The sequence below is a fragment of the Leguminivora glycinivorella genome, chromosome 15 (assembly GCF_023078275.1).
Source record: "Leguminivora glycinivorella isolate SPB_JAAS2020 chromosome 15, LegGlyc_1.1, whole genome shotgun sequence".
NCBI lineage: Eukaryota > Metazoa > Arthropoda > Insecta > Lepidoptera > Tortricidae > Leguminivora > Leguminivora glycinivorella.
The window spans coordinates 18,014,231-18,039,514 of NC_062985.1; the positions used below are offsets into that span (position 1 = coordinate 18,014,231).

Genomic DNA, 25,284 nt, shown 5'->3' on the forward strand with positions numbered 1-25,284 from the left:
AAACAATACTTAACTAAAAAACAACAATTAACTACGATATTCCATAATGCTAATAAGTCATAATAATAGTCATAATAAATACATGTCAAATTAAATTGGTTCATTATTATACTGGAAGAACTCCTCAACTGAATAAAATCGTTTTTCAAGCAGAAATGACCTCAATTTACTTTTAAATAACAATGGATTTGTGATAGCTTTGAGTTCTGTGGGTAGTTTATTGAAAACTTTAACAGCCTGGTAGCGAGCACAGAATTCGGTGACTTTGAGTTTTGGTGTAAAGGGGCGGCTTAAATTTTTTGTCCTTGTTGCCAGTCTTATCGCCCGAGCCTCCACGGTCTCGCTACTTGCCAGAGATTTTACTAAATCCGTGCATAATATCATAATATAAAGGCATGGTGCTGTTAGAATTTCTAACCTAGTAAAGAATTCTTTACATGAAGTCCACTGAGGTATACGATTCATGATTCTTATGGCCCGTTTTTGAATTATGAAAGCTCTTTTTATATTGTAGCTATACGTTGCCCCCAGAATTTAATGCTATACCTCAGTTTTGACTCAACCAGGGCGTAATATACAGTTTTTAAATGGTCTATTCCAATCACATCTCTTAAATTCCTTAGAGCAAAGCAGGCAGAACTAATAGTGTTTTCAATTTGATTTAACTCCTGTTTCCAGTTAAGATAAGAATCAATTTCCACCCCTAGAAACCTGACAACCTCAACGAATCGTAGAGTGTCATCATCAAAGTCTAGTTCTAGGGTCTCTTTATTTTTTCGATCACTCTTAAACTGTACTATACTTGTTTTTTCCGTATTTAATTTCAAATGATTATCTCTGAACCACTTATGGAAAATCGAGAGAGCTCTTTTAACATTACTTTTAAGTTCAACTTCGTTTGTAGCACTGATAATGGCATTAGTGTCATCAGCAAAGATTACCACGTTTGAATTATTTAGGAGTTTTGTACGTACTTTATGACGTCATTAATAAATATAATGAAGAGAATAGGACCTAGAATAGATCCTTGTGGGACCCCTCTAGAAATTGTGGTGATTTTTGACTTGAATACTTTGTCTTGTCCTTCGTCTAAGTCTCTGATTTCTACATACTGTTTCCTGCCCTGTAAATAATTTCTAAGTATTTGAAGATTTTTTCCTCTTACCCCGTAGTATTCTAACTTTCTTAGAAGAATTGTATGGTCCACCGTATCGAAAGCGGAACTTAAATCTAAGAAGAGACCCGCTACTTTCATTCCATTGTTGAGGCACTGTACTACGTCACTAAGTAAAGTGTCTATTGCATCTCTTGTACCAATATTTCTTTGATATCCGAATTGTCTAGGATTTATTACATTGTGTACATTTAGGTGTGCACTGAGCCTTTTTTTATCACTTTTTCGAACAATTTCGACATAACCGGCAATAAAGAAATCGGACGGTAGTTTTTTGGATCATTCTTAGCATTTTTTTTATATACCGGGAGTATTTTTGCTACTTTAAGTTGATCGGGGAAGCTACCAAGTTCATAACATTTATTAAAGAAGTATGCTAATGGGCCCGCTAGTAAATCGATATTGTCCTTGTAAATTGTGATTGGCATTTCATCATGACCGCAAGATTTTTTATTTTTCATGGATGAAACAAGGCTTACGATTTCTGTAGGGGTTACGGTCCACCACTTCATATCCTTGTAACTTGTATCTACATTACTCTCTACCATTTCAAGTGCATTACCAAAGTCAACTTCACCGATGTTCTTTCCGTGATCAAACTTGCTCGAAAAAATACATGCTACTTCTCTAGAATCACAGATTACTTTATTATCTACCACTAATTGCATTGACTTTTGATTATTCTTCTTTGTTTTATTTCTACATTTATTCACTAGATTCCAAATACATTTACACTAGACACACACCTCAACTGGAAAAACACTAGACACACACCTCAACTGGAAAAAACACGTAGCCAAAATAACATCTAAATTATCCTCTTTCCTTTTCGCCTTGTATACTCTAAAATCAAACACAAACTTACAATGCGCCTTATCCGCTTATCACTCGTATGCCGAGGCTTGGCTTCGCTATGGCCTACTATTATGGGGTAATAGTACAGATTCAAACGACCTCTTCATTCTCCAAAAAAAATGTATCAGAACACTAGTTAATATAACACAGAGAGACACTTGCAAACCTCACTTTATCAACCTACGCATTCTGACATTACCATCTTTATACATACTAGAAATGGCCACCTTTGAATATGACAACGAATATGTTTGAATATGACAACGAGGAGCTTTCACGAAGTGTCGACTTGACCAGTGAATCTAGTATTATCATAGAACTGAGGTGTGAAATAGAAAGACTGAGAGTTGAATTAGCAACCGCAGACCAAGAAATACAAAATGTGATACTCGAAAAGAATGAGCTTACACGTCATTCAAACAAGCTCGCGCAGGAGTTAAGTGCGCTTAAAAATCTTTGTAGGACCCCACCACCCTCAAACAAAGGTATTCGTAAGACCCGAGCTTCAGTGGCGAGTCCTATTAAAACCATGGATCCTACCAGCCCCTCTACGAGTCACTCCTTTAAACTTTTAAAGATGGAGCGTACGATAACAACTCTACAAGAGGAATTATCTCACTCGAAGAAAGAAATAATCGACTTAAACCTAATTATCAAGAGCCTTGAACAAAAACTGCGGTTTGTTTCACCACCCGTGAAATTGAATCAACAATTTCAGCGTGTTGCCCAGTCAATAAACTGTAATAATCATCTTAACAAATTATGTGTGATTTCTAGTAGTACAAGATATCACCTACTGCGTAATATGAAATCAAGTAGTTTCTACTCACAGTTCGATTGGTGTCATTTCATCACACCAAATGTGGGAATGGATGTGCTGTTAAGAGACATCGAAGCAAAGCTCAGCAAGTTCACCAAACAAGACTATTGCATAATTATGATCGGTGAAACTGATTTCTATACAACTCAAGACTTCAATGCATTAGTTAACATAATAAATAAAAAGTTAACACCCATCTCCCATACCAACATTATTTTGGCTCTACCAACGTATATTTGCGGTGCGCCGTTATATAACTCCAGGATAGATTCATTTAAACATGTATTAGTGCAAGATGTTGAAAAACGTAACTACGGTTTTATCTACAACTCTAACCAGAATCTATCAATTGAAAAGTTTTCCTCTCTGAGTGGGAAAATTATCAACTCTGGAATACAAACTGTGCTTCACGGACTTGCTGAACTCATTTTAAGTCTACAGACACCTGAATGCTCTGACTGCCCTATATCTACGAGTACAACCACAGATGCTGAAAGGCCTGAAAGTGATGAAATAAAAAATAACTATGAAAATTCCACCTTAAAAACTCAGAATGATCATAATGGCGTTTTTTTTCGCACAGATACATATACGTGCTACACCAAAACATAGCTGGGCTATTGAACAAAGCCGATGTCTTGGCCGTCTACCTGGAAGACCTAGCAACGAACGGGAAGGCCATTGATGTTATATGCATTACTGAACACTTCATGCTAGATGGCCTTGAGAGTATGTTAACTATACCCAATTTCAAACTCGGTGCTTGTTTCTCAAGGGACAGTCGAAGAGGCGGAGCGTGTATATTAGTTAGATCGAATTTAGAATATGTAGAACTAAGTCATGTCAAAAGCTTTTCTGTTAAATGTGCTATCGAATGCTGTGCCGTTGAATTGGTATGTCACCGGATAATTATTATTTGCCTGTACAGAACACCCAGCTCTAATATGAATTTGTTTTTTGATAAAATTGAGGCTTTACTTTCAAGTGTTTGTGATAATACTAAAAAACGAATAATAGTGTGTGGGGATTTCAATATTAATATTTTAAATAGAAACAACAATGCTCTTCAATTTGAATACTTGCTTCTTAACCATGACCTGCACTTAGAGATTAAGGAATCAACCAGAATGATTACTAATACCTGCCTTGACAATTTTGCTCATAACATAAAAGGATGCAAAGGGGAAGTCGTGGATCTGAGTTTATCTGATCACACTGCTCAAATTTTAAAATGTCCAGTTAAAAAGAGCTGTATCCTTAAATATTGGAAAATTAAGAGGCGTGACATGAGCACAGAAAACTTATTGAAATTCGAAGAATGTTTAAATTGCCTGTCGTTTACGGATGTATTTAGTAGCACTGACCCGAACTTAGCATACAATACTTTTTTAGATGTTTTCCAATTATTTTATGATTTGTGTTTCCCATATAAAACTATTAAAATGAAAATATTGAAAAAACCAAAATGGATTTCTAAAGGAATTAAGTTGTGCAGTAAAAAAAGAAGGGCTCTTCTCTGGAAATACAGAACCCAACCCAGCACAACAAACAAAAATATTTTCAAAACATATAGTGCTAAATTCAAGAAAATTATTAACCTTACTCAACGATCTCAAAATACTAATTTTATAAATAATGCTACTAATAAATCTAAAGCGACATGGCAAGTCATTAAGAATACCTCTGAGAATATGCCTAAAGAACCAATTTTGAAACTTATACGGAATGGAGTAACTATAACAAATCCATCAGATATGGCGAATGAATTCAACAATTTCTTCATCGACGAAATTAAGGGTAACGATAACGCAATGGCTGAACCTCACAATGTTACAACGAACTTATCGGGATCCTTGTATATGAGGCCGACTGTTCCTTGTGACATCGCGGGGATCATAAACAATCTTAAAAATAAGCACAGTGTCGGTCACGATGGGATTTGTACCAAAGCAATTAAACAAGTATCACATATTATAGCATATCCAATTAGTCATATAATGAACTTGTGTATCTCTAGTGGTGTTTATCCTGATCAATTAAAACCTGTGATTGTGAAACCTCTGTTTAAAAAAGGAGACAAGTACAACATATGTAACTATAGACCAATTGCCCTAGCCTCGGTGTTTTCAAAGATATTTGAGAAAGTTATATACGAAGCCTTATATAACTATCTGGAAAAGTTTAATCTGCTAGCTACTGAACAAAAGGGTTTCCGCAAAAATAAAACTATTAATATGGCTATATACGATCTTGTGAACCCTGTAATCTCGAAAATGGACAAAAGACAAAACATATGTGCCATTTTTATGGATTTAAGTAAAGCGTTTGACTATGTGGATCATACGATACTTCTAAAAAAGATAAATTCTTATGGTATCCGCGGAAATGTTTTGGATCTTTTAAAATCATACTTATGTCACAGAGAACAGATTACGGAACTTACTCAGATATTAATAATATATATAGCTGCAAAACCACTGATTTCTAATATAGATGTTTTATTTGGAAACGGTGGGGGGTAGGGGGAGGGTCGATACGGGGTTGTATAGAGACGGTCGACGCGTGGTCCGGAAAAATATGGATTTTCGTCTCCGACTCCTGGGTCAAAAAATGTTGGACGGCCTGGCCAAACGGTGGGGGTTAGGTGGGGGGTGCTCGACCAAATGTCATAGAGGACCCTGGGCAGTTTTGGAGGCCGCCATTTTTTTTTCAAAATGGCCGACTTTTTTTTTTGGTCGTTTTTCAAGTTTGTCCTAGCGACCTGAAATTTTGGTCATAGAATCTCTCTAAGGTCTAGATTCGAATAATAAAAAAAATTTTTGAAAAATGCTACAAATGCGAAAAATTTGGCCACTTTTTTTTTGTATGGCAACTCCTAAACCGTAAGAGATAGCTATAGGGTGCTCGACCAAATATCATACAGGAGCCCGAGTAGAAAAAAGTTGCATCAAAAAAAATTCAAAATGGCCGACTTTTTTTTTTTTTTTTTTTTCAAGTTGGTCCGAGCGCGCTCACATTTGGCATGCGGAGAGATATGGGCCCCCAGATTACAAATGTCAAAAATTTTTTTTCGAAAATCCAAGATGGCCGCCGTTATGGAAAAATCAATTTTTCAAGTAATTTTCGCGAGCCCGAAGGGCGAGCTTCAGGGTGGGAGGCCGAAGGCCGACCCCGCGGAGGGCCGCAGGCCCGGAGCTCGACTTTAGGCTCCCACCCGGGCCAGATCCAAGTAATTTCAGGCGAGGCCGAAGGCCTCGCTGCGGGTAGAAAGTGCTCCCATACAATTTCCTTACAAAAGTGTCTAAACAAGGGCCGAAGGCCCGACGGCGGAGCTTCGGAGCCGAGCGAAGGCCGAAGGCCGAGCTCCGCGTAGGGCCGAAGGCCCGGAGCGTCCCTGATCGGCTCGCCGGCGGTCCGGGAAGTTGGAGGTTACACACGACCCAATAGTAAAAGTGTCTTAGAGAAGCGAAACGACGGGCCGGAGGCCGCAGGCCGCAGGCCCGTCGTGAGCTTCTCAAGACACTTTTACTATTGGGTCGTGTGTAACCTCCAACTTCCCTACAACCCCTACAGTAACTACGCGGAGGGCCGAAGGCCCGGAGCGTGACGGAGAGGCTCCCAAGCACGCGAAGGCCGCAGGCCGAGCTGCGGATAGACAGTGCTTCCAAACAAAACAACAATCAAAGTGTCTAAAAAGCGACGCGGCGGGCCGAAGGCCCGACGCGGAGCTTCGAAACCCAGCGAAGGCCGAAGGCCGAGCTCCGCGTAGGGCCGAAGGCCCGGAGCGTCCCTGAGTGGGGCCGGCACGTGAGCCCGGCGGGCCGCAAGGCCCGCGGGGCGAACCCACGCGGTCAATCTGCTTACCCCAAGTGTCTTAATAAGCGAAGCGGCGGGCCGAAGGCCCGACGCGGAGCTTCGGATCCGAGCGAAGGCCGAAGGCCGAGCTCCGCGTAGGGCCGAAGGCCCGGAGCGTCCCTGATCGGCTCGCCGGCGGACCGGGAAGTTGGAGCTTAAACACGACCCAATAGTAAAAGTGTCTTAGAGAAGCGAAACGACGGGCCGGAGGCCGCAGGCCGCAGGCCCGTCGTGAGCTTCTCAAGACACTTTTACTATTGGGTCGTGTTTAAGCTCCAACTTCCCTCAACCCCCACAGTAACTACGCGGAGGGCCGAAGGCCCGGAGCGTGCCTGAGAGGCTCCCAAGCACGCGAAGGCCGCAGGCCGAGCTGCGGGCAGAGTGCTCCCAAGCACGCGAAGGCCGCAGGCCGAGCTGCGTACAGACTGTGCTCCCAAGCAAAACAATAACAAAAAGTATCTTAACAAGCGAAGCGGCGGGCCGAAGGCCCGACGCGGAGCTTCGAAACCCAGCGAAGGCCGAAGGCCGAGCTCCGCGTAGGGCCGAAGGCCCGGAGCGTCCCTGATCGACTCGCCGGCGGACCGAAGTTGGAGCTTAAACACGACCCAATAGTAAAAGTGTCTTAGAGAAGCGAAACGACGGGCCGGAGGCCGCAGGCCGCAGGCCCGTCGTGAGCTTCTCAAGACACTTTTACTATTGGGTCGTGTTTAAGCTCCAACTTCCCTACAACCCCCACAGTAACTACGCGGAGGGCCGAAGGCCCGGAGCGTGTCTGAAAGGCTCCCAAGCACGCGAGGCCGCAGGCCGAGCTGCGGGCAGAGAGTGCTCCCAAGCACTCAAAGGCTAAAGCAAAAAAGCAAACAAGCATAGCTCAAAAACAAAAAGCATAAGCATAGCTCTAAAACAAAAAGCATAAGCATAACTCAAAAACAAAAAGCAAAAGCATAAGCAAAGCACAAAAAGCATAAGCAAAGCACAACAAAAAAAGAACACCGCGGGGCCCTCGGGCCCCGCGCACCTTTAAAAAACTAGTCTATATAATATAAAGCTACAACCCGACTGACATTTTTCCAAAAATAGGCAGAAGGGGGATTTGAAGGTGGCAGTGTTTGGTGTGGTCGTATAGAGTTTGGTCCTGCGACCCCGGATAGATCAGACCGTCGGTCTACCGGTTCCGGGTAAAAAAATGTTGGACGGCCTGGCCAAACGGCTGGAGTTGGCCGGGGAGTGTTCGACCAAATGTCATAGAGGACCCTGGGCAGTTTTTGACGCCGCCATTTTTTTTTTCAAAATGGCCGACTTTTTTTTTGACGATTTTTCAAGTTTGTCGTAGAGAGCTCAAATTTTGGTCATAGAATCTCCAAGTGGCCTCGATTCGAATGAAATAAAAAAAAATTGAAAAGTGCTACAAATGTGGGAAAACTGGCCACTTTTATTTTGTATGGCAACTTTTAAACCGTAAGAGATAGCCGGGGGGTGCTCGACCAAATGTCATACAGGTATCCGAGTAGAAAAAAGTTGCATTAAAAAAAAATCAAAATGGCCGACTTTTTTTTTTGAAAATTTTCAAAATGGACCTAGCGCGCTGAGATTTGGCACACAGGTGGACGGTCGCGCTAAGATTAGTATTCAAAAAGAAAATTTTGAAAAATTCAAAATGGCGGCCTTTGAGGGCCAATTTAAATTTGAATGGAGGTTTTTCTTTTAATTACCATAGCTCCGTAACGGTACAAAGAAGTGAAAAGTGCTCAAACAAATGTTATACAGTCACCCGAGGTCCATCGAATGGCATTAAAAAAAAATCAAAATGGCCGACTTTTTTTTTGAAAAATTTCAAAATGGTCCGAGCGCGCTGAAATTTTGCACACGGGTAGACAGCCACCCCAAGATTAGTATACAAAAAGAAAATTTTGAAAAATTCAAAATGGCGCCCTTTGAAGGCCAATTGAAATTTGTATGGAGGTCCTTTTTTTAAATCCCCATAGCTCCGTAACGGTAGGGAAAAGGTTAATAGTGCTTGAACTAATGTTGTACAGTTATCTGAGGTCCATCGAATGGCATTTACAAAATTTCAAAATGGCCGACTTTGAAAATTTTTTTTTTTATTTTCGGTCCGAGCGCGTTCAAATTTGGCACGTGGTAAGAACGGGGGCCAAAAATAGAAATGAGAAAAAAAAATTTTTGGAAAAGTCAAAAACGGCGGCGAGAGGGGACAAAGTCAAATTTCGCTACCAGTTTGTATGGAGGTTTTTTTTTTAATCCCCATAGCTCCGTAACGGTAGGAAAAAGTTTAAAAGTGCTTGAACTAATGTTGTACAGTTATTTGTGGTCCATCGAATGGCATTTACAAAATTTCAAAATGGCCGACTTTGAGATTTTTTTTTTTTTTTTTTCGGTCCGAGCGCGTTCAAATTTGGCAAGTGGTAAGAACGGGGGCCAAAAACAGAAATGAGAAAAAAAAATTTGGAAAAGTCAAAAACGGCGGCGAGAGGGGACAAAGTCAAATTTCCCTACCAGCCTGAAGGAGTGTTCCACAGCCCGAACGTCATTGCTCCGGTCCTAAGTCCGAGCTGCGTACAGACAGTGCTCCCAAGCAAAAAAATATAAGTAAAAGTATCTAAAAAGCGACGCGGAGGTTCGAAACCCAGCGAAGGCCGAAGGCCGAGCTCCGCGTAGGGCCGAAGGCCCGGAGCGTCCCTGAGAGGGGCGCCAACTTCGCTACAACCCCCAGGCCGGAGGCCGCAGGCCGCAGGCCCGTCGTGAGCTTCTCAAGACACTTTTAATATTGGGTCGTGTTTAAGTTCCAATTTCCCTACAACCCCCACAGAAACTACGCGGAGGGCCGAAGGCCCGGAGCGTGTCTGAGAGGCTCCCAAGCACGCGAAGGCCGCAGGCCGAGCTGTGGGCAGAGAATGCTCCCAAGCAGAACAATAAGTGAAGTGTCTAAAAAGCGACGCGGCGGGCCGGAGGCCCGACGCGGAGCTACGAAACCAAGCGAAGGCCGCGAGCTCCGCGTAGGGCCGAAGGCCCGGAGCGTCCCTGACCGGCTCGCCGGCGGTCCGGGAAGTTGGAGCTTAAACACGACCCAATAGTAAAAGTGTCTTAGAGAAGCGAAACGACGGGCCGGAGGCCGCAGGCCGCAGGCCCGTCGTGAGCTTCTCAAGACACTTTAACTATTGGATCGTGTTTTAAGCTCCAACTTCCCTACAACCCCCACAGTAACTACGCGGAGGGCCGAAGGCCCGGAGCGTGTCTGACAGGCTCCCAAGCACGCGAAGGCCGCAGGCCGAGCTGCGGGCAGAGAGTGCTTCCAAGCACACAAAGGCTAAAGCAAAAAAGGAAACAAGTAAAGCAAAAAAACAAACAAGCTAAGCAAAGAAACAAAAAAAGCAAAAAAGCAAAGCAAAAAAACAAACAAGCAAAGCAAAAAAAACAAAAAAGCAACAAGAAAGACCGCGGGGCCCTCGGGCCCCGCGCACCTTTAAAAAACTAGTGTTTGAATACTAAAGAGGAAAGGACCTACAGATCAGATGTGCGTATACTGAGATATGGTGTGCCACAGGGTAGCGTATTAGGGCCTCTGCTATTTTTACTCTACATCAACGATCTCCCTAAACATGTCAAGTATCCAATGGTTTTATTTGCAGACGACAGTACAGTCATAATTGAATGTAAAGATATTAATAATTATGAATTGGAAATTAATGATACCATGAATAGTATAATAGAATGGCTTAATGTTAATCATCTTAAAATAAATGTTAATAAAACAAAAATAATGCACTTTCGACAAAAAACGCCTATGTTGCCAATAAATTGTAACTATCAAGGATATACTTTTGAACCAGTTGATGAGACAAAATTTCTGGGAGTAATTATTGACAGCAAGTTGTGTTGGAAACCACATACAGAGGAAGTTTGTAGAAAACTTAGTAAATATGCATACTCGCTGTATAGACTATCAAAGATAGTAGCCATTGAAGCAGTAATTGCCGCGTATCATGGCTATGTTGGGTCAACTCTTCGATATGGGCTAATATATTGGGGGAATTCGACCAACAGGGAGATCGTGTTCAAGGCACAAAAGCGATGCATAAGATCTATGTTTGGACTGCATCAATTAGATAGCTGTGTTCCATATTTCAAGGAGCGTAACATTTTGACTCTTCCATGCCTCTTTATATTTGAAACCGCTGTATTTGTCAAAACAAACCTTCATCTATTTAAACAAGTGTCACAAATATTTAACAGAGACACCTACCGAGCTCACAACCTTTGTACAGTATTTGCTCGTACTGCATTAATGCGGAAAAGCGTGTTTTGTCTGGCAAGCAAAATTTATAACAAAATTCCTATTGCTATAAGAATGAAGCCGTTGCACTTGTTTAAAAATGACCTAAACAAATTATTGACATCTAAGTGCTATTATTCCATACCTGAATTTCTTGTTGACGCTTTAAATTAGATTGTAATTATAGTGTATATAATATGTATGTATGTGTGTGCATGACTTATTGACATAAGAAAATATATGTATGTATTGTGCTTAATTATTATTATTATGTATTTATTAACAAAATTTTATTTGATATTTTATTTATTCTAAATATTCATAATAATGTGTTTGATTCAATGAACTTGTAGTATCAATTTTTAATTTAATTTGGATTTTAATGTAATAATTTTTAATGTATTTCAACCATTTTCTTGTTAGTTGTTTGTCTTTTTTTAATGTTTGCATGTTAATGTATAGAAATTTAATGTAATTGGTATGTGTATACCCAATTTCAAAATTGTACTTTGTATGCCTATCGGCGAAGCATAGCGCTCTGACAGAATTTTGTACCAACATTGTTACCTATGTTTACAAACAAATAAATCGTTTAAATCGTTTAAATCGTTTGTCCGAAAAAATATGAATAAATTTGAATTCAGTAAGAGTACTCGAAGAAAAGATAAAATAGTCCCTCCAGAACCAATACTAGACATCTACAAAAAAGGCCCGTTTTACCAAGCGATACAAATCTACAACCAACTACCCACAAATTTCAGAAAAATAGATAACATAAACACATTTGTAACTAAACTAAAGACTCACCTAATCCAAAAGAGCTATTATTCGATACAAGAATTTATGGAAGGCAGAAAAACATAATCTTACCTTTCCCGTACAATGAGTATTCCTAGTTTACAGTAGGTACCTAGTTAAGCACTATATTGTAAACCCTAGTTATAAGGACTTTGCTACACCCCACCGGGGTCCATGTGATTCTTTTTATATATATTGTAACACCAATTGTACATACCATGGTTCGCAATAAATATTTACTTTACTTTACCTGTTTCTCATAAAAAAAATAATCAAAAATTACATTTTCCGTGACGTTTATCTCACTATCAAGTAAGGCATTAATAAACCCATAGTAGAGGTTTCTAGAAGTGAAGTCACACAGTTCAAATATGGAGTAGACAGACGTTTGAGACTTAGTTAATTTATGAGTTACGCAAGACACTTCGTTTGATGTGTATAAACTGAACAATTGTCAATTAAGTACAGCCCACGTTTTGATTTCTCGGTTCAACGTTCGGTTATTAAGTTTTTTTTATTAGTCTGCTTTAAACGTTTTGGTGTGAACATGTGCCGTTCGCATAACGCCATCCATGGTCTATTTTGGATGTTATTAGGTCTGCAAATAGACTGCGTTGCTGTATGTCGTCGATTGCTACACTTTTAGTACGGTAGAAATGCCCAGTGGCCAGTTTGAACAAATATAAGCGTTTGAGATAGTGAACACGTGTGTAAACAATAATTATTCTATGCTCCAATGCATATACATAATTTCCCAATTTCTTAAATAAATTCTACTATCAATTTGATTAAAAACTAACAAATGTAACACAATTAAAAAAAAAGTTGATTAATAATAAAAAAGCGTACCTACTACAGGGATCAATGTTAGGTTCAACTTTTTTTAATATTTCAAATTACAGTCGAGTTTAAATTACCTTTACATTAGCCAACTTCTATATCTCTTTTTAACAAATTATGCCAATAAAAAACTGAGCCGAGTAATAATGACGTCTAATTTTAAGCGAAACAATTTGTCAAAATGTCAGTCGCTAACATCCGTTTAAGAAGGTTCGGACCTAAACGCCGATGAGTCATTCGAGCCCTGTCCGAAGCGAGACCTCGGCCTCTAGCCAAGAGAACAATTGTTGTCGCTACGCTAATCATACGCGACTGGCTCCGCTGCACGAGTATGGAAGAGCGATAGAGAGAGATGACTACGATACACTAAGAAGTGTCAAGAATTGTGGTCTTTGCTACAGGCCCTGAATCCAATTAAGAACCCATCAAACAGTGTGACAACTACAAAACGAATGTGAAGATTAGTGAGACGGCACGAGGGGCCCTGTCACACGTTATCTGTTCGCCGATTTTGTACCCTTTGCAACGATCAATTTTAATTATTAACGGTACGTTTGGTAAGCGGTTTATTTCGATTCGCTAATGCCGTGTGTTTTAAAATATGCTGAAGATACAATAAATATAATCATGTTTTCATTAATTTTAACAAACCGCATGGTTATTGGTATGATGTTACTGCTTGCCTTAATATATCCCAATGAAATATTATAATAAATAAATAAATAAATAAATCTGGAAGAGGACTTTTAGTGTGTTCATCTGGACACCACTAGTTATTTTAACTTTTGATTACCTAACAGAAACTGCAATCGATGATAATTTTAAACTTAAAGAACAGTTTTTTTTTCTTCATTTATTTTGACCCATTAGGTATAACTGTTTCAATTTATAAAACTACACGAATTACTTCGCTGATTGAAGACTTTTGTTTTACCTACTTTGACGAGGTTAGTAACTTCTTTATATCAATGTAGAGAAGACCATATAACACTATTATTATACTCTTTGCCAACCACTTAACACACACTTTTTATTCGTACTTCACATAGGAAAAGCCCTATGAAGGTTTTGCTTACAATCAGTTTTGATGCCGACCTTCTCTACACCGATCTTATCGACCTTAAATAAATTATGAAAAGACTTACCTGTATGTATGAAGTTTCTTATGCTATCCTGGATCTCTTCTTGAACATCGCCCGTGGGAAACTCCACTTTAGGCATTATGAATTTTGCGCTGCACAACGCCACCAAAGTTTGGAACAACAACAGTATTAATAGACACCGCACATCCATTTTTCTAAGCACCATTTTCGCGCCGTGAATGACTGTTATCGTCTATGTCGTTGGCATGACAATACTACTACCGATGCATTTTATCATTGCACTAATGATATAACGTAACGTAATTCGAGTAGGACAACTTAGAACACTGTTATGATATTTTGTGCCTGTAATTAGACAGCGTTAATGTGTAGATGCTCGGTCGTCGGCTTTGTTGAATGTTCATTATATTCGATCTGGAACAAAAAAAAAACAATGTTACAAATTGCAGTCTGTCTGAAAAATAAAAAAATGTATTGAATATTTTCTTCATTAAAGTAAATTTCTTTATAAATACTTCTTTTATTTATTCATTTTATCTGATATTACCATTAATGTTTTTTATTTTATTTATTTCTCCAAGGACAACACTTATCACTATTTAATACAACAAAAATCCCAATTTAAATCGAACCGCTATCACATAAGCCTTTATTTCCCGAACAAAAAAGGTTGTCTTCAATAAAAAAAGTTTATCAAAGTGCGGTCCCCGACGCGTGCGTGCGCAGACGCACCGCTATCTCGATCTGAGCGGAGCCGGCTCTTACATAATTATATCTGTAATCTGTGCCCATATAGACACATGCGATTTGTGTTCTGACGTGATAGTGAGAGTTTAGATGGTTTTTGCCGGTTAATTGAAGGGCATTTAGTATCGTTTAAGTTATATTTCGAAAAATTTAAAAGAGGTCATTGACCCTTCTGAAGTTCAGATATTCTATTTCATTAATTTTGTTACGAGTACCAACTATCAGGAGATTGCAAGTTGCTAATAACATTTTTAAACAGTACTTTTCACATCCATAGTGAATTTAATTCCTTTTTGCCCTTTTAATCAATGATTCCTAAAACGATTGACTTTGAATCAAAATATACTGATCAAAGTTGATATTTACGCATTTTTCACATCGAAATATGAACACAAATACGTCATATAATTTATGCATTGGTGTTGCTCATGGGTATGGACTTTAGGTCACTTTCTCAGCGTGCAAATTAACCATCCTCCGAGAAAATTCGCACGTTTTCGTCACATTACATACATAACCTTGGCATCGTACGGCGACAGTTAACAATGAACTAAAGAGTGATGAATAGGCTACGGCTGAATATTTATTCAGCAGTTTATGTAAAATTAAGTGAATGAGTACACATAGTGACGAAATAAATTTGGCTTGACAGACAATGTTTCTCTTTATTTGCTTAATTATTATTAAATTTATTTCTAATACTAAATTTATACCTCGCAAATATCCCTCCCTTTTTTGACAATCAATACAATGTCTAAAGTATCCAGGGATGGATCACACTAAAACAGGTCAGGCTATCACTTGACTCCTATACGAATTTACACATTGGTTGGTACGTCCCGTTTTGCCCTGTTCTACTGTGAGTCATCATTTACTCTTCGTTCTCTAGTCTCTACTAAATTGTTGTCTCGAACAGTGCAGAACAAGAACAATTATGTAGGTGTTACAAAGGTCCAAAAAAAAACAAACAATACTTAGGAATACGTTGAATGAACAAAGACTTAAGGAAAAAGTAACATTAGATGGCGCCAACCACATCCGAGTCCCAATCGGAAAGATTTCACAGGGTAGTAACCCACCAAATAATACATCCTCAAACATCCAGCTCAATATTTCAAAGATCCTAAACCCAACAAAGCAACAAATGATATTTATTGTTTATATTATTCCATTCCAGGAATAAAGGCACAGGTACACGTGCCGATAAGCCGGCGCCAATGTTATCCATGCATCTGACCTGGGAGTTCCACAGGGCAACGTCTTAAGCCTTTAGTGATAATTGATAAGCTTATTCAAGTCGGGGAATTGATTTCTAGGAAAGATACTTGAAAGGCACTTTAATGACATTTGATTTTGTATATTTAGATGTTCTGTTCCTGGAATGCAGATGGCGACACGTGCTAGCGATATCGTGTCACCTTGGTGTAGCTTAGGAATGAGTGGGATGCCTCAGAGCACCCTTTTAGGTCTGATACAATAATATTGTAGGGTTCCTGAGGTAACTTCTCAAATTCCCTCTTGTAATTACTAGAATAAACATTTTATATTTTAATTCTGTATTATGGCGTAAGGATTGCAGACTCATTATTAACTTCGCTCAGGAGTTTGATTAACTCTGTTTCTCACGAAGAATCAACACCTATACTTTTCAATGTCAATGTAATTTATATACTTAATGCGTTATCAACTATTAACAAAAGCGTTATGGTAATGTGGTAATTAAACTTTATAGTTATTTATTGTTTTATCAAAGCAACTCGACCCCTTTAAGACAATAAATATTTAAACTTCGATTTATCTTCAACGGCTTCCTTTGACAGGAGCGGCGCCAGAGCAATTGTTTTATGCTTGCTGCAATACTAAGTGGCGACTGATGTTATAGTACTCCCTCTCTACTCTACCCACTGGGTCTCCATTAGTATGAAAGAGATAGCAATATGACTTCAGTCCAGTTAGTAGTAGTACCTACACCGTTTAGGGCACTCATCACGAGTTACGATGGGAAACAATGACATGGAGGAATTACCCATTGTTTTGTTCAGGGATCGTCTCGTCTGTCTGGATGTAACTACTAATAGTTGTTAACAGAGTCAACTAAATAATATTGACCAACTACGTTCTGTTTGCTTACAATTATGAAATTGTAACAGAGTCAACTAAATAATGTTGACCAACTACGTTCTGTTTGCCTACAATTATGAAATTGTATTATTAATGCACTGTAACATCTTTCTTGTACATTTTAGGAAATAAATGGAATACTGATGAAAAAATTGTACATGATTAATCATCAATAAATAAAATTGAGATATGGATCTATTTTTTAGAACGAGAAGATGATTCAAACATATACTAGGTATATCTGTGGTAATCAAGTAATTTATTTGCTTTCATTGGGGTCTTATACAATAAAAGATTCTTACATGAGCCCATGGCATGCCATGGGGCATGGCAATTCTTAAAAGTAACTTACACTAATATTTTTGTTTTACACTAGGTAACCACTATAATTCAAATTCAACGCATATATCATCTTCCTAGACTGAGCAACATCAGACACCTTTATCAAACATTTCACTTGCGGTAAAGTGTGCTCTGACACTTGTGCAAATTTTTATATCAATACATTTGTGATATTTAAATCGATTCTTTGTTGAAACAAATTTGTACAGGGTTGAATAACAATGAAAATGACGTTACCTTTTGAAAACGTTACCAACTGCCTATTTAAATAATATTAGAATAGTGACTTTTATATCTGATAAGCAGACATCGTAACTTTTTCAGCAATTTTGTTGCAGCGTTGTCGCGTTAAGGAATATATATGTCTGATGCCAACTGGAATAGTTAAATTAATAACAGTAAAAGGAGCCTTAATTATTCATCTACCTAAAAAAAAACACATTTATGAAATCCTTTATTTCTACCATGCTGCACCGAAATTGCTGGAAAAGTTACGATCACTGCTGATAAGTACACCGTTTTACCCACGCCTCCCCTACCTTGAGTTTTGCGTAAAACACTATAAAGACATTAATCTTTACAACTCTGATTTCCCAGCTCCACGTCCTAGGTAATCACTTTATCTCAGACTCAGATAGCTGTGTGTACCGTGTACAGTCTAATCTCGGAGCTGACCCGATTCGCTCTTTGATGACAAGTGACGTATAACCTAGACTGAATCGGCCTTCTTCAAACAGATAATGGAGATTTAAAGTCTCCAAATTGAGGTTACTGTCATTAGTGCTGGCAATTTTTCTCCATAATCACTTATTCTTTATAAGGACTCGGGAAAAGAAAGCGGCACAAGAAACGCTCATCAAGATACGAAACAGAATGCTTATTCGTGACAATGGAAGACTTAATAAGCGTTGTAATTAGTTGATATTGATCGACATCGTAAATAACATGCACAAGATCGTGGATTCCTGGCCATAAGCAATCTAAGAAAGGGTCTTCAAGCAAATGGTATGTAAGTGTACAAAAAGTTGACGGTGGTGGCGCCACGGCGCGCCAATGGTAGTCTGTGAGTAGGATTGGATAAAAAGTCAGACGGGCTTGGAAAAACTGAGGCGGTTATGACCTTTTGTTTCAAAAGGGCAGAGCGGGCCCGACCGGCGCCTTCTGCCTTCATAGTAGATAACGTAGTACAACATAATTATTGTACAATCCCTTTCTGCTGCACTGAACGAAATGAAGAAACAATAACAGACATCCCTTTAATGGGTGCCTCCACTTTTTGTTTCTTCCTGGGAACTTACTTTAAATTAGATCACATAATACTTTGGCTAAAATGGTAGAGTTAATTATAAATAGAATATGATTGCTTCTCAGGATAGCTCGGATGATTATACCAAAGAAGGCTTGCGACTTGAGTACAGCAACTTTTTATGTTTTAACTAAGTACTTCCTATCAATCTAGCTTTCGAAGTGTTTGCTATTTTCTAATAGAATTAATATATCAAGCAGGTAAGCCTGTATGAATGCCAATTTTGCAGAAGTGTTGAAGACGTATTCTGATTGTAATACCACGCTTTGTATGTTCTTCAATTTTGATTTGTCAAATGTTTCAAAATACGCCAAGCCAGTTACCAAAATTGTTCTTTTATTGACATGTTTAAATTCTGTGCTTTCATGTTAATTGTAACGAATATATCTATGGGTCATGTGCCTGAAATAAAATTTTTGATTTATTGATTATTTCTCAGCAACAAATTGAAATAAAAAGCGGTCGTCTTGTTGAAGAAATATCATCCTTGACAACAGACTGATCACCTCAATTACTAAATGATAACCAAAAATATAGATTCTTGGCATTTAGTTTTCTGTTTTGACGTCCTTTGTATTTAAATATATATTTACTTTACGTCTGTTTACCATCATACCATCACTTAAGTACACAACTCGCTTTGTGTTTGGACCGGTAGCTCCGGTCGAGTTTGCCCTTTACACAAGGAAATATTGCACTTACAAAGATTTTGCGTGATCCTTTTTCACAGACTTATTAAAAATACTGATGCTTTGTTAAAGTAAAAGGTCTCACAATAAAAATTGTGAGCACCAGAAAGTTCATAACAGACTTCACAGCATAGTGTTATTTCGTTAAGTAATGCAGACATTGTAAATTACATAAGAAATTATTTGTCAACGTATAATCCGTACTTAGTCGTACCTATTTTGATTTTACGTACTTCAATTATTTTAGTTGTTTTTAATTTTCACATAAGTTATTTCTTAGGTTATTTGTACTTATTGAAGTATAAATTGCATTAAAAGAGGACATAAGTATTCTGATGGTAAGTTTTTAACTTTTTACCGATAATTATTTTTAATTACTTAGGAGAATGTTTTAGAGGCAAAATAATATATCTTAGACTTAAAACTTAAAAAAAAATCTTCGATTAATGACTATATGCCATAATTAAATTTAATTAAAGATATAAATCAAATTTATTTCCTTTAAAATGATGAGTAGGTAATATCTCAAAAATTACTGTTTACTTAACTAGTTATACTTATCTTTCAACAGTTACTTTTACTACTCTTATCTTTACCCCACTTACCTCGTGAAGGTCATGGTGTAGTTAACTACTTTTTATACCTACCTTGGAGAATTATTGCGGAAATTATTTTAAAACCCATCCCAAGTAATCTACTGGTCCGACCTTCATCGACGAAAGAATGCTGACTGGTATGTACGAAATAAAATCACAGATCTTCTGTATGAAGTGCATAATTAATTAAAGTGTCCACTGGTTACATATGACACGCGTGTTCAGTGGATGCAGTCATGTGGAACTCAATTTAATATTGTAGTAATGGAAAAAAAAATCAATTACAATAGCCCCGTCAGGATTTGCCCCGCTGTACCTTAATTAATTTTGAAACGGCGTGGAATAAAAAAATGTATGGCTATTTTGGTACCCTTCTGTTGATACTGATGTAAAATATTATCAGATAAAATACCGATTTTTATTACCTACTGCTCGCCAAAATAAAACTTTTGAAGTAAACGAAATTTAGAGCTTGGTCAAATCCAATTAAACACTGAAACATAAAGTACATGGAAATGCGAGAAATAAATAAAAAATAAGAAAGATTTAGCGATTTGGCGCCTGGGCTTTATTTTTTAAACGAGAGAGATGACTATGATGAAGAAAGTAAAGAAAACTCAAACAAGTAAAATTTAAACAAGCCAACACAATTGTGTTCATCCTGAATGGTGAATCAAAGTTTGTTTATACTTAATCCAATTAAATCCATACTAATATTATAAATGGGAAGTGTGTGTGTCTGTTTGTTTGTCCGTCTTTCACGGCAAAACGGAGCGACATATTGACGTGTTTTTTTAAGTGGAGATAGTTGAAGGGATGGAGAGTGACATAGGCTACTTTTTGTCTCTTTGTAACCCCCCACTTCCCTAAAATGGGGGGGGGGTGGAAGTTTGTATGAAGCATTAGGCAATTTCCGAATTTAAGGCGAGCGAAGCCGCGGGAAAAGCTAGTTCGTTTATAAATAGAAACCCGGAAACCAGGCCCTAATGGAATCACTTTTTTGTCCTAGCATTGTCTGCCGCGTACTTCACAAGTGACAGCTGCTATTTGTAAACCGGGAGACTAATGATGCCTGTCGGATTCAGATCTCATCTGAAGCATTCTGATGTTTACTCTGGCACTATTCCGGCCTGGTTAGATCTTTAATATACGTCAAATTAGCTCATGCAAAGACAATCTTTGTGACTAGATTGCTTTCTCACCATAAAAAATGAAAACATTTCAACTCCTCCCTTCCTTTCATCCTTTACCAAAGGGGATCGAGTATTAGGTAAGTATAGAGATTACTGTCAAAGTAAAATATGTAATCACAGTGCATAGACTGCCATTCGGCCCATATTATTAGCTTTGTATGTGTTAAAATATCAGATATTGATATTAGCATTAGCGCTATCAAGCCGAGCGTCCCCCAAAGGTGTTACGCCATCTAGGCCCCCGTACCTTTTCCTATATGCCTCTGAGGTACGTTTTTTTCTTAGACTGTCGCTGTCTATACGGAGTTACATATGTCTTTGCCTTTACTAATATTAGAATATTAAAATTAGCGCCATCTAACCGAATATCAACCAAAGTGCGATCTGAACGAGCATACACTTTTCTTGATGTTTCCGTGGTATGTTTATTTATACATATTTATGTGTTTGACATGATGTTATATTCGATATGAATCAAATAAAACTTTTGTTTGAAATAAAACCTCTCTTTTACACTGACACATCCGAATAATATCGTAACAAGAGCAAATCTGTAACTTATATTACAGCTCGAATCAGGCAGATCGGCTCTATAAAATATTTACACGTTAAAGTTCATAATTAAATAGGTAGTTTTTATACGAGACGATGATATATTACAAAATGAATTAGAATAGTAAATACGCTAACGGATGTCATGTTTATTTTGATAAGAAAGGGCCTTAGGTGTGATAAAAATAACAGATGTAAAGTACTGAATGACGCAAGTCAAAACGAAGTGACACATGTAAATAGGCAGATATTTTAGGCGTATAAATTATATACTATTCCTCTTTATTCATCTTTCGTCTTAAGTTAGGCTGTTTATAATATGAATACAAAAACACATACAAAACAATATAAAAAACATATAAACACATTATAAAAAACCTAACCTAGGGTGCCGCCAGCAGCGGGGCAGGGCCCAAGCTGCCGGTGGTTAGGGCTGCAGAGAGAGGAACCGTCGGACTATCCGCGCCGTGTCCAAGATCCCCGCCTTCTGCATCTGGCCCTTGATCCAGCCACCTAGCGAGAGTCTCTTAAGATGTTGGTCGAGACTCTTCGCTATGAGACCATTCGCTGAAACGACTATCGGAACAATGATCGTTGAATCAACATCCCACATGGCGGTTATCTCGTGAGCCAAGTCTAGGTACTTACTGGACTTGTCCTTGTCGGCTTTAATTATATACTTACTTAAAAAATTATATACTTATTCTCAGGGGTCGACGGTATTTTTTATTCTTTTTAGTGAATTAATTAATGATATTATCAAAGGATGAACATTTTTTCATACAGGTTCATACACCTAAATAAAAAATAACAATTATTTTAGCCAAATCGTAAAAAGAGCTCAAAAGTAGCGATAAAATAAATGGTGGGTTAAATAGTAGCGTAGGCGAGAGGCTGGCAACCTGTCACTGCAATGTCACAATTTGGATTTCTTTCAACCCCTTTTTGCCAAGAGTGGCACTGAAACTTAGTAACTAGTTCATGTGTTCTGCCTACCCCTTTATGGGATACAGGCGTGATTATATGCATGTATGTATGTATGTATGTAAGTAGCGATAAAAAATAAGTACTTTTACCTTGGCATCTGAGTAAAGTGAAAAGCAGTATGACTATAATTTTTAATCTTTATAAAACTGTAAATTGTTACACCAGTAAAACTTTTACACCTATTCATGCCCATTCATTTCGTTTCGATACCTTCTATTGTTACAAAGAATGAATCATTTCACCTTATTTCACATTGAAAAGGCGAAAGCAAGATCGGCGATAGCGAGAGGGTTCATCGTGACAGGTAAGTGCGTTATCGTTTCGTTATCGCGCTGATAACGGGTTACATCATCGGCCGGTGTTCTTGAACTTGTGCGCGTGCAGATATTTTATACAGGGTGTAAACGTAATACGGGCGAACCTCTTAACGGTGGTGAGTAAAGGATATAAAAAAATGTAATTAGATTTTTTTTTAATACCACGTTGGTGGCAAATAGGTATACGGCCCGCCTGATGGAAAGCGGTCACCGTAACCTATGGACGCCTGCAACTCGAGGGGTGTCACATGCGTGCTGCCGACCCATTAGATGACCATGTAAAATCGGGTAACTCACGTAAAATTATCGACGATCGCTCGACATGTTTCGCTCCGTAACAAGGAGCATTTTCATTGTGCACGCGCGATGCTGATGGTATCCCGACGCAGAGTCCAGCGATCTTCGACAATTTTACGTGAGTTACCCGATTTTACTTGTTTAATATGTCAGTACCTCACGGTAGTTTTATTATTTATTATAATTAGATAACTGTTACTTAAAATTGAAATATTTTTTTATCTATACAAATTAATTCGGCCCACAACGTATGCAAACACACTCGCGTTAAACGCTCGTTAACAGTTGTCATTGATTGTCATCGCAACCACGTTTACAGTAGGTACATTGCTGCTGGGAAATGTTTCAAAAATGTATTATGGGTGAAAATGGAGAGTAACTCAAAAACACCTCTTAATTAATGATAACAATATTGAACTATAATGCCTGGTTACATTTATCGCCATTATAACGTTTACTCGGTTCTATTTTCTCCGACCTTTTTTCCTACTTTGCGTTTGGTGCTGGCCGATTTGACAAACTTCAAAATTCAAAATTTTTATTCGCTCTTCGAGACGTTTTAGGAGAACGCCAGAACCTCGCCGGTTGGCTTTGAGTCAAGATCTGTTTACGTTTTCAATCTAAATTTCTGCCTATATTTTTTTTATTAATATCTTCATACATACATAGTTTATTGTGTGATTTGTGTGCTACGTTTCCCTGGTTCGGGTAAGTGTTGTAACCTATACGACGCTAAACGTTATTATCATCATCATCATCATATCAGCCCTTTATCGCCCCCTGCTGAGCATAGGCCTCTCTTCTAGTACGCCACTTGTCCCGGTCCTGAGCTAGTCTCATCCAGTTGTGACCCGCAATTTTCCGGATGTCGTCCACCCAACGAGCCAATGGATGCCAAGCGCTTCTTACATCTGTGAGCGGCCACCATTCTGTTAACATTTTAGTCCATCTGCCATCACTCTGACTAGCAACATGTCCCGCCCAACTCCATTTTAGTTTGGTAATGACGAAACCTACGTCTAGCACCTTGGTGCGACGACGGATCTCGGCATTCCTCACCCGATCTTGAATCTTGATACCGAGCATGGCGTTAAACGTTATACTCGTACGCTTCTATTGTAACGATATTAATTATAAGACATTAAAAAGATGATTTGATAGATTTTATCTTACTGCTTACTCTCTCTCCGCAGACGTTTTGTCTCGTTGCCTTCGGCATAGGCCTCTCCCATATTTCTCCATGTTTCTAAATTGTCTGTCTAGAACTTGTTGATGATTTTATCTGCAACAATAGCACTAGAAAATGCCTCTATTCGTTTTATTTCGTAATTAAAAGGCGAAAGTAAAATCGGCAATAGCGAAAGGAGCCTCTATGAGCCAAGAGTTTTTTACTATTATTATAAACTAGCTAGCCGTGTGGTGACGGGTTAAGAATTTCACCACCCCCTTTCTTCCTGTGGGTGTCGTAGAAGTCGACTGTGGGATATGGGTTCAATTGTGGCGTAGGCGAGAGGCTGGCAACCTGTCACTGCAATGTCACAATTTGGAGTGGCATTGAAACTTAGTAGTTCATGTGCTCTGCCTATCCCTTTATGGGATACAGGCGTGATTATACAAATTGGCGTGTACCCCAGTATACAGATTACAGACTCTCGAGTCTCCTATGACACTCCTATGGCATATTTCATAACAGTGATAATTGTCGCCCGACAATGAGACTTCGCTGGTCAAGGGGCATTCCGCGAGAAAGTCGCTTACGACATGCTTTTACCTGGTATGGCAGCTATATCAATCAAATCCGTAAAGCTCGAGAAAATACTGCCAATTGGTTAACTAAGTCATGAAGGGTTGTCAGACACAACTTCGCTTTATTAGCGTCTTCAGAAGTATCAGAAGAATTGCATGTCGTAAGCGACATTCTCGTGAAATAGCCCTCAAAAAGGAAATGTTGAGCCTGAGTAACAATGTTATCAAAGTTATCAACACAGAAAATAGGCACAGAAGTGTCAAGTCTCAATGTCACTGTGGTGAAATAGCCCACAAGAGTTCCCAAATGTTTAGTTTTTTTTTACGTTTTGAGCTTAAATTTTATCTACAGGGATGACAGTTGATGTAAAAAAAAAATCTGTTTATTTCTAAGAAACGTACATGCATTTATGAACTTAACGGCTAATCTTAAATTGAAAAGATTATTTGAGTTAAGTAGTCTAGCTAGGTACATATGAATTGTTATTTATTTTATTTATACATTATCAAGTTTTCTCGTTTTTAATAAGTAAGTTTTTTCAGTATATAACGAGCTTGGCTACAGGTTCGACTTTCTAATGAGTGAACAATCCTTTGATGATTCAGATACTCCTACTTAGTAATATTTTATTTGTAGTGACCGATGTCGGAAACT

The 25,284-nt window shown here is 38.5% G+C and overlaps 1 protein-coding gene across 1 annotated transcript in view; it reads right to left on the bottom strand.

Moving 5' to 3' along the window:
* LOC125233742 (A disintegrin and metalloproteinase with thrombospondin motifs 7) overlaps positions 1-25,284 on the bottom strand; it is a 215,703-nt gene that overhangs the window by 131,015 nt on the left and 59,404 nt on the right. The window contains exon 2 of the mRNA XM_048139815.1: positions 13,779-14,150. Within this exon, the coding sequence (XP_047995772.1) occupies positions 13,779-13,941 (163 nt within the window). The 5' untranslated portion in view covers positions 13,942-14,150. The remainder of the gene's footprint in view (positions 1-13,778; positions 14,151-25,284) is intronic.